The sequence below is a fragment of the Lissotriton helveticus genome, chromosome 8, assembly GCF_964261635.1.
Source record: "Lissotriton helveticus chromosome 8, aLisHel1.1, whole genome shotgun sequence".
NCBI lineage: Eukaryota > Metazoa > Chordata > Amphibia > Caudata > Salamandridae > Lissotriton > Lissotriton helveticus.
This window is the reverse complement of record NC_136069.1, coordinates 46,061,953-46,076,835: the sequence shown is the minus strand read 5'-3', so window position 1 is coordinate 46,076,835 and position 14,883 is coordinate 46,061,953. Positions and strand designations below refer to the sequence as shown.

The window sequence follows — 14,883 nt, the reverse complement described above, 5'->3', positions numbered from 1 at the left end:
TACACACACATGGTCGGGAATACACCTACGTCTCAGCAGTGCATACATCCTTCTGCAGGCTGGATTATATGTTTGTTCCGGCGGCTGTGGTAGGGAGGGTGGGCTCGGCTTCCAATCCACCTTAATGTTGGGGAAACAGAGACAGCCGTTTAGATGGCGTCTTTCAGCTTAGCACCTACAGCAGGAGGACTACCAGGAGCACATGGGGACGGCCATAGCCCACTACTGGGAGGAGAACCTGGACTCGGTGACTGATGCATGGACAGCCTGGGAGGCCCTCAAGCCCACAATGCGTGGGGTGGACATCGCCTGGTGCTCGGCGGCCCGTAAGAAACGTAGGGAAGGGTTGGAACAGGCTGCAGCGAAAGTAAAAGACCTGGAGTCACGCTGTGGCGCAGCAAGTGACGATAGAGGAGTGCAACAGCAACTCCTAGCATAGCAATCCTATGCATCTATATTACGGGATGAGGCGCGCCAGGTTTGGCTGGCGACTAGGAGCAGGATCTATCAGTGGGGAGACAAATTGAGTACGATTCTGCACAGACTTTGTCAAAATGCATATCACCCGCAGGTGCTGCCGGGCCTCAAAGATGACGCTGGGGAGCCGCTTTCGGCCCCCAAGTCTCTAGCTGACAGTTTTGCCAAATACTATGCGATCCAATATGCCCCGCGAGAATGTCTTTCCCCACTAGATATATACAAATTCCTTGCAGACCTCCCACTGCGTGCACTGTCGGAGGCCGCGAAAGACAGCCTTGAAGTACCACTGTCGGCTGAAGAACTTGGTACAGCTCTGGGGGAACTTAACACGGGTAAGGCCCCGGGACCCAATGGGTTCCCGAGCGAGTTCTTTAAGAAATATCCTCTTCAATTGGGACCGCACTACAAGAGAGCCCTCGAGGCAGCGAGAGAGCATGGGCTCCTGCCCGCGGACTGGAGACATGCAGAGATTGTGGTGTTCTGTAAACCGTGCCGGCCGCCAGACAAACATGAGTCGTACCGCCCGATCTCACTGCTGAATATCGAGGCTAAGATATTGGCCAAGGCGCTAGCGAACCGGCTTCTCCCTTACATAACCGAGTTAGTACACCCAGATCAGGCGGGGTTTATGCCCCATAGGGCTACAAGACATAACATCAGACGCGCCCATATGGGGGTGGCGGCGATTAGAGGCATTAGAACCCCAGCGGCACTGCTCTTGGCGGATAATGATAGAGCATTCGACTCCCTTAGCTGGTCCTACCTCTTTGCTCTGCTTCCACGGCTAAACTTGGGGCCGCACTTCCTGTCGTATGTGAAGCTCCTATATACAAGTCTGACGGCTTCGGTGAGGGTGGCTGGTGCCACGTCAGTGACCTTCCCCATCGGGAGGGGCACTAGGTAGGGGTGCCGCCTCTCACCTTACCTATTTGCGCTGGACATGGAACGGCTGGCAGCATGGGTCAGGATAGACGCTCAAATGCGTGGAATTGAGTGGGAAGCTGGGCCCTCGGATAGGATTGCCCTTTATGCAGACGATGTCCTGTTCTTCCTCACGGATGTGAATAGGTCGGGCCTAGAGTCTTAGAGATTATGAAAATCTTCGGGGAAGTATCGGGGCTGTATCTAAACCCGCGGAAATCTACTATATGGACTTTGGGAGATCGAATAGAATTTGGTCAGTGGGCATCGCCCTTGCAAATAGCAGTTGGAGGCCTGAAGTACCTAGGGGTGTTTCTGACGGCTTCGCCTGACATCTCCTGGGAACGCAACGTGGTGCCAGTGTGGGACCGAGTTCAGTCCAAAATGAAGTCCTGGGCCCGAATGCCTCTTAATATTTATGGTAGGTCGGCGATCTTTAAAATGGTTGCCCTCCCAAGGCTTTTATACCAGTTGCAAAATCACCCATTTTCAGTTTCGCCGCATTGGTTCCAACAAGTGAACTCTGCTCTGGGCCGGTTTTTGTGGGCGGGGGGTGCCGAGCGCGTGGCACTTCGTACCTTCTTTTTGTCTACATACTGCGGAGGATTGGCCACGTCGGGTATCCTATCATATTAGCAAGGCGTCCCACCTTCTTGTCCTAAATGAGTGGTGGTACGGGGACAGAGGTGACCCGGCATATGCCCTTGAGCGCTATTTGATGGAGCCGTACTCGCTTCATACTATTCTGTACTCGGCGCAAATGAAGAAAGGACTGCCTGATGCCACACGGGTGGTCTTTCAAATTTGGCGTCAGGCACTGCGCATAATGGGATGGTGCGGCAGACTTACTGAAGAAACCCCGCTCTGGCGCAATGGCCAACTTCCGATGCTGGCGTCCTTGCAGGGCTTCCGGGGGCGGGATTCTATTGGAATCTCGAACTTGGGACACGTTATGCGGGGCACATCCCTTAAATCGTTTCAGGAGCTTAGCCAAGAATAAAACATGCCTCGGACGCAGTTTTTTCGGTACCTGCAGTTTCGCCATGCTATCACGCCGGCGTTGGAGGGTCTAGACTCTCTGCCTGAATTCAGCCCACTAGAAGCTAAGGTCTTCATGGGAGAACTGGAGGACAGGAAGATTTCCCTTATCTATCAGACCCTAGTTGTTCACTGTTCGTCGTCCCTACAACATCTGCGGGAAGTCTGGGCAGGGGATGTGGGGGACCTGGAGAAAGAAGATTGGCGGGAAGCTCTTGAGGCCCCACGGGGGGCGGCTATCGCTGTGCGCTTGCGATTTATCCAATTTAAATATTTACATAGGGCATATTACACCAGGGAGAGACTGTGGAAGGCTGGTTTGATTGCGCCCCCCCCGAATGCCTGAGATGTGGTCAGGCAGTTGGCACGTTCCTGCACACGGTGTGGAGCTGTGACAGGTTGACGCGATGGTGGACAGGAATATGGGACTGCCTGTCAGAGGTGCTGAGTGGGGAACTCCCACGCACCCCCAAATTGGGGCTTCTACATGTCCTTGAGGGGGTGGGGGGCAATATGTATAAGAGGCATCTGTTATTGTTGGGCCTTACGATTGCGAAGAAGGATATAGCTAAAGCCTGGAAAGACCCCCGAGCCCCTAAAGTGACAGTATGGAAACAGGGACTTGACTTTTGTATGGGATTGGAACGACCTGTGTATGAAGCCAGAGGATGCCCTAAGAAACATTACAAAATATGGAAACCATGGGCAGAATACCGGGGGATATGGCTGGAGCCGCCGCCAATAACGAGAGACAATGAGGGTCCGGTGTGATGGTGCCAAGGGGCGATATAGTACACGGAGTTTATCGTATGTGTTTTCCGTTTCAGCATTGTAAGAGTACATGGCAACACTGTGCGGGGGGAGGGACTTGGAGTGGGGGAGGGTGCTAAGGGAGAGGGGGGATCGTAGGGTGGAGAGTTGTTGGGGGATTGGGGTATAACAATATGCTTTGCAGATCGTGATTGATGATGGTATGACATGATTGCAGTGCCTCCGGGGCTCGGAGTACTGCGGCTATATTGTGATCTTTCAATAAAAAGAGTTCTTAAAAAAAAAAAAAGATTTCTAATTAAATTATTGCTTGGTTTAAGAGTAAACCAATAATATTAGTGCTGCCCTCCAAGAATCACTCGATAACTCAAAACGGTCCTCTCACTACTAGGAATCTCTCCTGATGTTGCCAAGAAAAGCTAAATTGCTGAGTTGCCTTCTCAACAGTGACTAAATCTAGAAAGGCACATAGAAAGCACTGTAAGAGGTGCACAATGCAATTTGAAAATGACAGGAGCACTGAAGTCTTCATCTCCAAGAGTGCTGTTGAGCTACCGGTTCAGGCCCTGGTTCTACAAGATCGACAATGAGCATGACTTTCTAATTGCTCTCCCTAAATCCAGTGTGGGAGTCAATCATAGACCTCATGCATCCGCAAGGCTGGTAGGAGGACCCAGACTGGTCATAGGCACCACATTGTCCCTTTTCACAATGACCTATAAAACAGTCCACTTAAACATGCCTTCGTACTTAGCATGGGAGCTCACGATCTCTGGCAGCCAAAAGAAACTCTAGAAGCTAATAATCAATATGTCTGGTGACCCCTAAAACTCAGAAAGGACCCTGAAATAATGCTCCTTCATCCTGCTCTGCTTTACCTGTGCCTACGTGCCGATTTTCGCCTTTCTACAATTACTCAGCCGTTTTTTTGTTTTTTTTTTTACTGCGCACAACTGTGAGTACGTTTTTATTCTTTACTATTTTTAAAAGTATTCACAATCGGAGAGCCGTGCCCATTCAGCAGCAGTTTTTTACGTAATTTATTTCTGCCTGTCATCACTTCTTATACATTAAAGAAGAAAAAAGGAATAATCCGAAGAAATCCGCTATTTTTCTTCAAAGAATTCCTTGGTGTTTACTAACACACATAAAAATACTTTTCAAGTTCTATCTGCTGGTTACGATCTGTCTCTCACCTTAACGTTCGTTATTGGAGAGATCCTCCGCTGGTGCTGCGTCCCTGCATATGATGACGTGGACGAACCTCAGCTAAGTGACGTAACCATCAGCTACGCATCGTCAACCTATCACAGTTTTTCTTCACGTCGTGGCGCATTGACGTGTCTCGTTTGTTCTGGGAAGCCATTTTCTAATCTTCTTGCTTTGTTGATGTCTCCATAGCAACCGACATCAACCGAAGCTGCCGCTTTAACTTCCCTGAAGCAGCCATTTCAAGCTGCCACTACGAGGAAAGTGATGTCGAGTCTTGCAGTCATCACCAGTTGTCTGTAGTAAGTGCTTTCCTGACAGTATAATTTACCGCGCTAAGGGCATAAGCGTGTTGTTTCTCACCGCTTTCCAAGTGATGTAATACATGTCACCACAGACCCTCAAACAAATCTTCTGTAAAACAGACCTCAGTCTGTGCCCTATCGCTATCTATCAAGAAATCTATTCTGAAAATATACTTAAAAAGGAACTATGAAACCAACTAGGAAACAAGGAAAAAAAGGCCACGTATCATATTACAGAATATCATTGAAATGACTGATAGAGCCAAGCACACTTTACAGTTTACTTGAAATTCACTGATTAATCTGTTTTTATTATTTGCTCTTTATCTGCTTCCTACTTTTGTTAATTTATTGTTAAAATGACCATCTTATCTAGTACCTTTTACTTTTCCTTCGATTCTTACAATGGCCCGAAATGCGGCAGGGGTAAATATTTATACTGAATCCAATCCTGCTTGATAAGCATATTTTGTAATCCCTTTCCCTTCTTCTTTATGTTGTAATCTACATTGTAGTTTTCCTAGCCACATTTCATGTCATGTAAATGTTTTTTCCCTCTCATCACCATAAATATGTAAATTCCTGTAATTTCATACGTGTTGTACAGCGCTCGGACGAGCATGAGGCTTGTTTTTTGCTATACTTGGTGAGGTCAGCCCTTGTAGTGGGCAGGAAGGAATGACTTTGCTTATATTAAAGTCTATTTTGTTTCCTAATGTTGAGCCCAAGCTTTTTGCAAACGTGTTAGTGACTAAACTAAAACAATTTTTTTCCGGCACCAGATAAGGTTGATTTGAAGAGGTGTATATCATCAATTCTATGACACATTGAATCAAGAGATAAAACTGCTCTTAAGATACAGAAGTCATGGATGGCATATATCCTCTCCCAGTCCGGAAGAACACAAGAGGGGCATTTTCTGATTCCAGTTCAGAGGTGCAGAGCATTTGCAGGGAACAGCTTCAGGTGTGAATCAATTCCTCTCTCACCTTGAGGCATCTCTTCCTGCCGTAAGCATGCCACAGGTTGGCTGACAATAGATACATTCTAGCTTCTCCCCCATTATTGACATTTTACCATTCTTACAATACCTTCCTTCTACAGCTTTTTCGGTCCTCATTTTGCTTGTACAGGATATGCCAGGAACAGGCAGGCGGAAAGGGACTTAAAGGGCCCGTAGTGGGCCCACCTTCCACCCTGCCCTAAGCTGTGGGCACTGGGGGGCACCTACATATTCCTGCAGCATGTGGCAGGCACTGCATGGGTGCATTTTTTGCATTGCGGCGGGTTCTGCAGCCACCATGCAAAGAATACACGGTGCGACCGCCTTGCAGGCATTCGTATCGTAATCCCTATGACGGGGCTGCCGACGGCTAGTCGGTCGGTTCTGTTTCTGATAGAGCGACGGGCCGATGCAAGTTCACCCGCCATCCTAATTGGGCCCTTAAATATGTGTCCTACCAGTGATGTCATATGGAATTTGTGTAGTTATAGTACTGTAATCAGGGCAAGAACAATAAGTGTACATGTAATATGGTGTATTTTCCATGCTGTACATCTAGTGCTGTAGCTGTGCAGTAGTTGCAGTGCAGCAGAGTTGTAGTACTGAATCTAAAGCACTACTCCGCATATGGAACTTGGAAGATATTTTGGAAACAGAGGAGCATGCTGATTGAGAATTTTATTCACAGACACTAACGAAATGGTGGAAGAGTGAGGTACATAATATTATTCTCAAACAGTAGCTTGGACTTTGTGTCTATCCATCCCTGTTCATTCTCTGTTTCTGAGGCATACACCGTGTTTGAGCGCTATATCAGTAGATTCTTTAGAATGTGAAATAATACAAAATGACAGGCCACACACCAACCTGTATACTTTACAGCATGGACATGCTTGTTTATATTATGTGCACATTTCTAAAATGTGAAGACCCTAACAATTTTAGAGATTCTTGTTCTACTACATCCATCCATAGATATTTGGGTAGCATTTCAAAAGATTAACTCATATTTTCCCATATGTTTTTATTTATTCATAAACAATTTAAGCTTATCACATTTGTTGCTGGTTTTCAAACATGTCTTACATAACAGCCAATAAACTTTATCTGATGCACAAATTCCTAAAGAAACGTCCACTGCACCCTACAGACAACCCATTCACAAGACGCACATGTGTTTCTCTCCTTCGTCTTCCTCTTCTGCACTCGACTCCATAGCCACAGCCCATAGACACAACTCACCAGGATCCCCTCATTTATCCATCTCTCCCTCTTCCTTTGCTCGTCAGTCAACGAACTATATGTAGACACCACTCACCTGTGCTTTCTTCTTCATGCTCTTTCCGGCAATTGCACCTCATATAATAAACTCTACTTACCTGTATTTCTTTCTTCGTCATCTGTCGTCTGCTGGAAATGTGCAGTGTTGTCATCCGCAGAGTTCTGTGAAATGATAGAAGCAACCGGGGCACCTGAAAAAAACGAACAGATATTCAAAAATTCTCCTGAAATCTCAGCAGTGCCCCGCCCAAGAGGTGGAAGAAACTTTCAGTAATGATTGCTCTAGAATGCTGCCTGTGTGAGAATTTGGCACAAGTAGCATAATCATGATCTAGAACTGCTTCAGTAAGATTCATGTGATTATTTGTCCCGAGATTCATTACAAATTTCCGTACAGAATTGTGTGTATGAGACAATAAAACCAACACATGTCTAATTAACACATCTCATTAAAATAACTACTATGGGAAAACACTGCTTTATAGCAGCCGGCCCGGCATACACAGCTATAAACCTCCTCCAGTACTGACTATCTCAGCTGGTTCCAAAACACTCTTAAGTGCAGAAAACCTTGGATCCAAGGTTCCACATTTCAGGAAACATTCACACCATGCTTTCTTAGGAAAAGCCCCCAAAGTCTGGAACACATTAACAACAGAATTACAACTAGTGCATGTCAAAGAGTCAACTCCTTCTCAAGCCCCTACTCATAACAAACTTGTTACATTTGGTCCACTCTTCGGGTCTCATCAAACCAATCACTGAAACTAGAGTCAAAACATCTCAAGATCACTCTTTCTTTCTAAGCAGAGGCACAACCCTTTGTCTCATGTTACAAAGTTCACAAATCAAATGTGATATTGGTCTTCACTTCCTTGATATGTATATTATACTCAATCAATCAATCATGTTCTACTCTTCTTGGACCCTCTACTGAACCTTGATATACATGGAGTGTACATTTGCCCTCACTGTAGCAAAGAAGCCCCCTAGAAGTCCATGATGTATTCACTTCCTTGTCTGTACATTTACTGTACATTTACTTTCATGTAATTGTAATGACACCAGCCATCATCTGATATATCCAAGCTCAAACACTTCCTATCTGAAGAACATATAAATCCTCAATTATTTGTTTTCACGTTTCCACCCTTTGCACCCTTCCTGTACGTCGTGTACGCCAAATATGTATGGAGTTATTAGTGATATATAACTTACTTACCTTTATCAATTTAAGGTTTATACAACAAATTCATTAGGCTAGTAGGCTCTAATGGGCCCCCAATTTAGTACAATGCAAGTGAAAGGTTCATGAGACATCTGCCTATTTTACCCGCTTCCTGTGACAGATATCTTTTAAGTGGGGGCCAAGTGAATTGCTCCTGGTGTAACCAAAAAACACACTAATATACACCAGTAGCATCCAGCATGGGACTTCAAGGCCTAGTAAGGGCCAAAATTGGCCAAAACCCCAAGAAAGCCACACACTGTAAAAATACACAGTCATCTTGCAAAAGTCCTTCCCTCTGGTAGGAAAACAGAGCTCTATTCCTCCAAGGAGTTACATAAACTTAGCTCTTAATAAGAAGTCCATGACTAATCTATTGAACATGAATAGGTTTTTGAAATGTCTAATGACAGACTATTTGAAGTCACAAAACAGATCCTGCCGTGGATCGCAACATTAGTGGCCCAAAGTGCACTTTCCAAGTGATTCTTTTTGAGGGGATCAGTTATCAATGAATGTAAGCAAAATCACTTAATCTCCTGTGCCAAAAATAAAATATTACCTTGTATAGGGTAATTAAGTGTTCATTTATAGCACTTTAATGCCCTACGGCCAAGTTTGTGCTATGCAACAAAAAAAAACACCTGCTTTCGGCTTCTCAGCCATTATTGGCTTGTCTTTAGTTTCCGGCTGCTATCTAACTCTTCAGCATTCACTAGGGCAGCACAGAAATAACTGTCCACTTTACAAATAAGTTCAAAAGCAGTCAGAGATCTGGAAAAGACAGGCAACCTGCTCATCAGTCTAATTTCTAAACTCTTCCATTATTCATTGCGTTTTGATCAACCGACCCCTGGTGCTATTTTTCTTGCGCGTCCTTTGTTTCTCATGAATCTCCATGCTCAGCCCAGGCCCTCGATGCACTCTCACAAAACAGACTGTTTACGTCTTCAGTGTTCAGAGAACTGATACTTGTTTTTAAAAAAGGGTTTTGAATAGAGAATTGATATTACATGAAAATATTGTATTATTTTGCAGGGGTTGGCAGGCCATCTTTAATGTCTATGTCTTCTTTTAGATTTGCACAATAACGGCATTTAAATGAAAAGGAGTGGTTAGTGTTGAATAATATAAACTTTCAAATAGGCCTGGGCAGCTGGAGCTGTGCACCATTGTTAATTGATACTGTAAGTGACAAACACATAACAACCAATTTCCTATTCAACATAAGCCACTGCATCCGTGTAAAAATTGCTTTTTACTGAAAATATGTGCTGCATCTCAGGATCTAATTACATTTTTCAAATATTATACTATTTTAAAGATCCCTTGTAGAGTCAACTCTAGTAAGTGGTAAAACATGCCTCAGGCAGTTTTCAATGGTGGAATTCTTTGTAAATAAGGCGGTGCGTCATAACTAGTGCATGGAGCAAAGGCACCATTGCATACTCACAATCCTATTTGTATCTTCTTAGGGTAAAGTGATTTAATGGCCTGCCCTGTAAAATCACAATGTAAAGGTTTTCAAAATACATAACAGCAGTCCAGTTTAATACAACTTTCTATTTGTTTGATGGGAGGTTTGCATTAGAAGAGGAAATACACAGGCCCTGGAACACTTTCCATCACAAACATTATCTACATAATTGCTGAAGCCGATGACATTAACCGCAAATTAACACGCGTTGTTTACAACAGGTCACTTCATCTGAAGGTTAGGCATGTGATGGTGAAAAAACTTATGGGGCTGCCGCAGCTATTTTATCAGCAATTTTACAAACAGCACAGGAACAAAAAAGTCACACTATTTGATTGCAGGTCAATTTGGATAAATAAATCTAAGATATAAGGTTGTGTGCTTTTTTGTATGACGTGTATAAAGCTATGTTTTTTTACAAAACAAATATGTACGCCTGTTTTAACTCAATTCTTATGAACGCACATGGTTAGCATTCATGTAGAACTGCAGAATGTGCGTAATTTCTTTTTGGTTATGAACAGTATGCTTTCTAAGACAGGAAATTACAAAACCTGATTTATTTGAACTGAGTTATTGTGTTTTTTTTTAATTAATTGCTCAATTGCAGATGTGTGTTATTTGTATTCTGTTGGCCAAAGCATATTTTCCCATTTTTAGGTCTGGCTGACATGCAAACTCATACAGTGGGACTTTGGGGACTGACCTCTGTTTTTAAGTTGGCAGGTCTGTGTGAGTACTGCTGGTCAGGTGGAATATAGTAGTAGAGTCTTAAAACATGTCCTGATTTTGTAAGCTTTTATCCTGCCAAACCTGCAGGGAGGAAGTGTCCTTGTCGTAGGTGAATCTTCAAAGGGATACCTTTTTTCGAAGCAGCACGCTACTTTTCCTGGCACAGTAGCCGTTTACATATAATTCGTCACAGAACGTAGAAGAACAAGAGGTGATGTCTGTGCATATTGGACACAGCCAGCACGCCCTGACGAAGTTCTTTTGAACGAAACGCGTTGGCTGCCCGATGAAAATTGAATAAAGAAGAGTTAATAAAGCAAAACAACTATTGATGGACACTTCTTATTGATTCCATTTATATTTGTGTTAAAGACATTTGGTGGTGCAACCCACAGTGGGTGGAATTTTTGTTGTTTTTTCAAACAATTGCCTATTGGGAACAACAGGGGCAGTGGTAGTGCACACCATAAGAGCTAACAGCTCCTTATCCACCATATAATTGAGACGGGTTGGCCAGTAGAGAGGTGCGGCACACACAAAAGTCTTTTTGATGTGAAGAGTTGAGTTGTTCAAAATTTGGGTTCTACTCAATTGCAGATGTGTGTTATTTGTATTCTGTTGGCCAAAGCATATTTTCCCATTTTTAGGTCTGGCTTACATGCAAACTCATACAGTGGGACTTTGGGGACTGACCTCTGTTTTTAAGTTGGCAGGTCTGTGTGAGTACTGCTGGTCAGGTGGAATATAATAGTAGAGTCTTATAACATGTCCTGATTTTGTAAGCTTTTATCCTGCCAAACCTGCAGGGAGGAAGTGTCCTTGTCGTAAGATGCTGGTCTGACAAGCTGCCTATTGAACTGCGAAGATTTTGATGGTTGGCAGCAGGAATGTGGTATTTTATATTCAAAAGCAACATTGAAGAATTGAAACCGTGCAGGCTCCATCCAGTAGGTGGTAAGCCTGGGCATAGTTAGAAAGTTACTAATCATTATTAAACAGTCGTAACAGACATGCCCGACAGGATCACAGTATGCACGTCTGACATGTAACATAGCACAGTTTAGGTGGCAATCGCAGGACTAACATGGTCAGGTGGTTACCACTCATTTATGATCCCACACCACTATATCAATCCTGAAAGCACCCCAAAAGTTATGTTGGAGCTCCATGGATTTGGCCAGCAACCAGTGGATTCCTCCCTGGTGCATAATTCAGAATGTCCTGCTCAGCACAATAAGCAAGTAAGTGATTAGCGTGCAGAAAACTGCACTTCTTTGCAGGCACTGCTGATAGGTTTGTACATCTCTGTTGGGGGTAATTTCCCCAGCTTGGCCAATAGAATACGTTTACACTTCTGTTTGTTGACCGTTTTCGCACAAAATTCACCAGTGGTAGAAATTTCCACTGCAAATGCACATTTGTCTCACCAACTTGGGGATGTTTTTGGATCTGTGTGTCTGCTCCTTTTGGAGTTCTGTAACCTTTGGCAAGGGGAATGACCTTTAACAGTTGGCGTTACACATTTATGTATGCAAAACAAGTGTTTTTATGGGCCATGTGTAAGGGCAAATGTTTGAGGGCCAATCACTTTGCGGCTTCCTGCTCTTTATTTCAACATGTCCAGCAAACTGGATAGATTTTGAGTCGCTGGATGCATATGTGCTCTATACGATTTCTGGTACAAGTTGCTCTCTCGATGGAGTATTGGACTCTGGTATGAATGGATTCATCAAAAAGTGAATTCTCTTTTATCATTAGTGGCAACTTGGTTTGATAGTCATGGGGTAGATGTTTGCCTTGCACTTTAGGTTGAAAAGGATGCTTACTGGACCTTTCTGGAAAATTCTTGTATTCTTACTGGGAGACCTTATATCTTGGAGGAAAGGAGAGCTGCATGGCATCTGCTAGCACACTGAGGGTTTATGTTATCTCTCACTTCTTGCCACTGTTTAGATCTGTTTCTCTTGAAGGTGTGGTGCGGTGTTAGACAGTATAGACCTTTAGGTAACTGTGTTCCTTGACACTCTTAAATGCTACTTTGGATGTGTCAGCCGGAGTCTTACAAGAAGCAAACACCTTACATACTGTAGACAGAGGCATGTCTATCAATCTCAACTTGAAAAGGATTTGCTGCCTGCACATCCTCCTCTCTCGTCAGGTCAGTCCTGCAGTCAGAGCTTGAGCCAAGCATTAGACCCTAAAGTACCTTGGACTGCCTGAGACAGATGCAGATTCCCTGCTGGTATTATTGGATGCATATCCTCACTTTGGAGCAGGAGACACTTCATGATGTTAGTTACAGTGGGACTGAACAGTGAATGAAGGAAGATGCACTTGTATTTAATAGGATTCCCCACATTTCAGGTGCCACACTTTAGAACACTTCACTCGACGCCCCTTTACGCCAATAGTTTTTAACCATATGAACAGCAGCCACACTAGAGAACAACTGGCTATGCCAATGTTTGTTTTCTCTGTGGTTAAGCACAATGGGCCATACAGAAGCCTATCAAATTATCGGAATTGTAGATTATATAATCCTCAAATTGTAAACAAACTACTATCCCTTGCAGAACACCACTATTTTTGAGCTCATGACAAACCAGGAATAGAAGAAATCCAAAACAACTCGATAGGATTGCTTTCTTTAGCTTGAAAGTAGTGGCTGAGTCGCAGTATCTACCATTTTTAACTTTGGTGGCATTCTATGTTCCAACTCTCGCCTGCCTCAGGGAAGTAAGAATGTACCGGGGCTGCTGCTTACAGATGGATCAATGACAATCACTGAAGAGGGTATAAATTACATTTATTTTATTTTTATAGATGACAATTCAGAAGAGCAACTAAATAGAGCTGTTAGAATAATTTCTGCCACAGCACAGTTACAAAATAAACTTCTAACTGTGATTTGTCTAGAATATGAGGTATAGAGCAGAGGGTAGGGGTTGGCGCCTGCATTTCCAGAGAAAGGTGCCACCTTCCAACACCTTAATATTTTGACAAATCCAGTGATGGCTTGTGATTTCTGCAAACTGTGCTATGACCTAGTTAAGCTCACATGTTCAGAGAAGGATTGGACGAACACCAACACCACCATTTTACACGGTGTCCAAACCATTATTTTAGAAAATAAATTCCTGCAGACATAACAATATTTATATGGTCACTGGAATTGTTCCAGCACTTTAGACTACACTTATACATTGTACAAAGACTACTCGCATAGCGTACACATCATATATACGCCCAGCAACGATAGAGCTATTCATTCCCATTGAGAAAATTCTCACAGCTTTTCAGACTGCCATTATTAAGGAGAGACCTATTGCTCACGGGAAGGAGATTATGGTGATTTGACCAAAACCATCACGAGACGAAGCTCCTAATCTAACCATTCTTAAATCTTGAAACCTGCAGCCTCGTGTCATCCAATGGGCAGTGAGCCAAGTGTCGGTAGATATACAGTTTGAGGATACTACACTTGGGACATGAGCGGGGATCCCACACGTTACCCATCTACAAGTATTATTTATATACGTTTGTTTTGTGTGCTAATTCCAATTTCAATCTAAGGATTTAACAACCTGATCTCAGAATAGTCAATACATCTGGTGTCAACTGTATATTTCCTTAATAGGTGGCTACATCAATGTATGTCTACCGACAAAAAAGGGTAAAAACAGCGGTAAGAAAAGGTATCAGGAGATGTTTCATAAATAATCAGAAACACAAAAGATATCCCTGACCTAGAGCCTCAATGACTACAAGTCGCGTACAGTGTCTTGGGACTTGTTGTCAACAGGCTGGAAAGCCTGTATCTATCTAGATTCTTCATCCGGACCCTCCTGCCACAATGTGCTAGCTACAACCTCGAAGATGGGAGCTCGAGAGGTGAGAAGAAATGTTTCTGTAAGGTGGTGACTGTGGGACAGAAACATGTTCCCATCTCTATCTCATGACTCACGATGCCTACTACGGCTCAGGCCCTGAGGCGATTAAGGCTATTGCCCATTGCTACGTTCCCAGCAGGCGGCTCCGGTCTGCAGATAAGAATCTGCTAACCGTCCCGAGATTTAATACGGTCAAATGGGGAGGTGGAGCTTTTTAGACTGTTGCTTCTAAGCTGTGAAACTCCCTCCCGGAAGAACTCTCGAGCCAGGCGTCTCTTTCTCTTTTCCGTAAAGCCTTAAAGACCTGGCTTTTTTCACAGTCCTCGGTATAAGCATGTTTTTCTGTCAGCACCCTTATGCTCCGCTTACAGCGCCTTGACGCCCTTGGGCTAAGTTTGCGCTCTACCAATCCAATATTCATTCTTTCATTCATTCATCTAGGTAAAATTAACCCCCATGGATTTTTAATCCTACCCTCTGGAGACTAGAATAAACCTTCACACCATCCACCACAGAGGCAGTGTTATCTGCACATTTACCATCACCTC

The 14,883-nt window shown here is 43.8% G+C and overlaps 1 protein-coding gene across 1 annotated transcript in view; it reads right to left on the bottom strand.

The window, feature by feature from the left end:
- LOC144772327 (uncharacterized) overlaps positions 1-14,883 on the bottom strand; it is a 78,513-nt gene that overhangs the window by 31,487 nt on the left and 32,143 nt on the right. Inside the window, exon 7 of the mRNA XM_078656569.1 lies at positions 7,107-7,199. Within this exon, the coding sequence (XP_078512695.1) occupies positions 7,107-7,199 (93 nt within the window). The remainder of the gene's footprint in view (positions 1-7,106; positions 7,200-14,883) is intronic.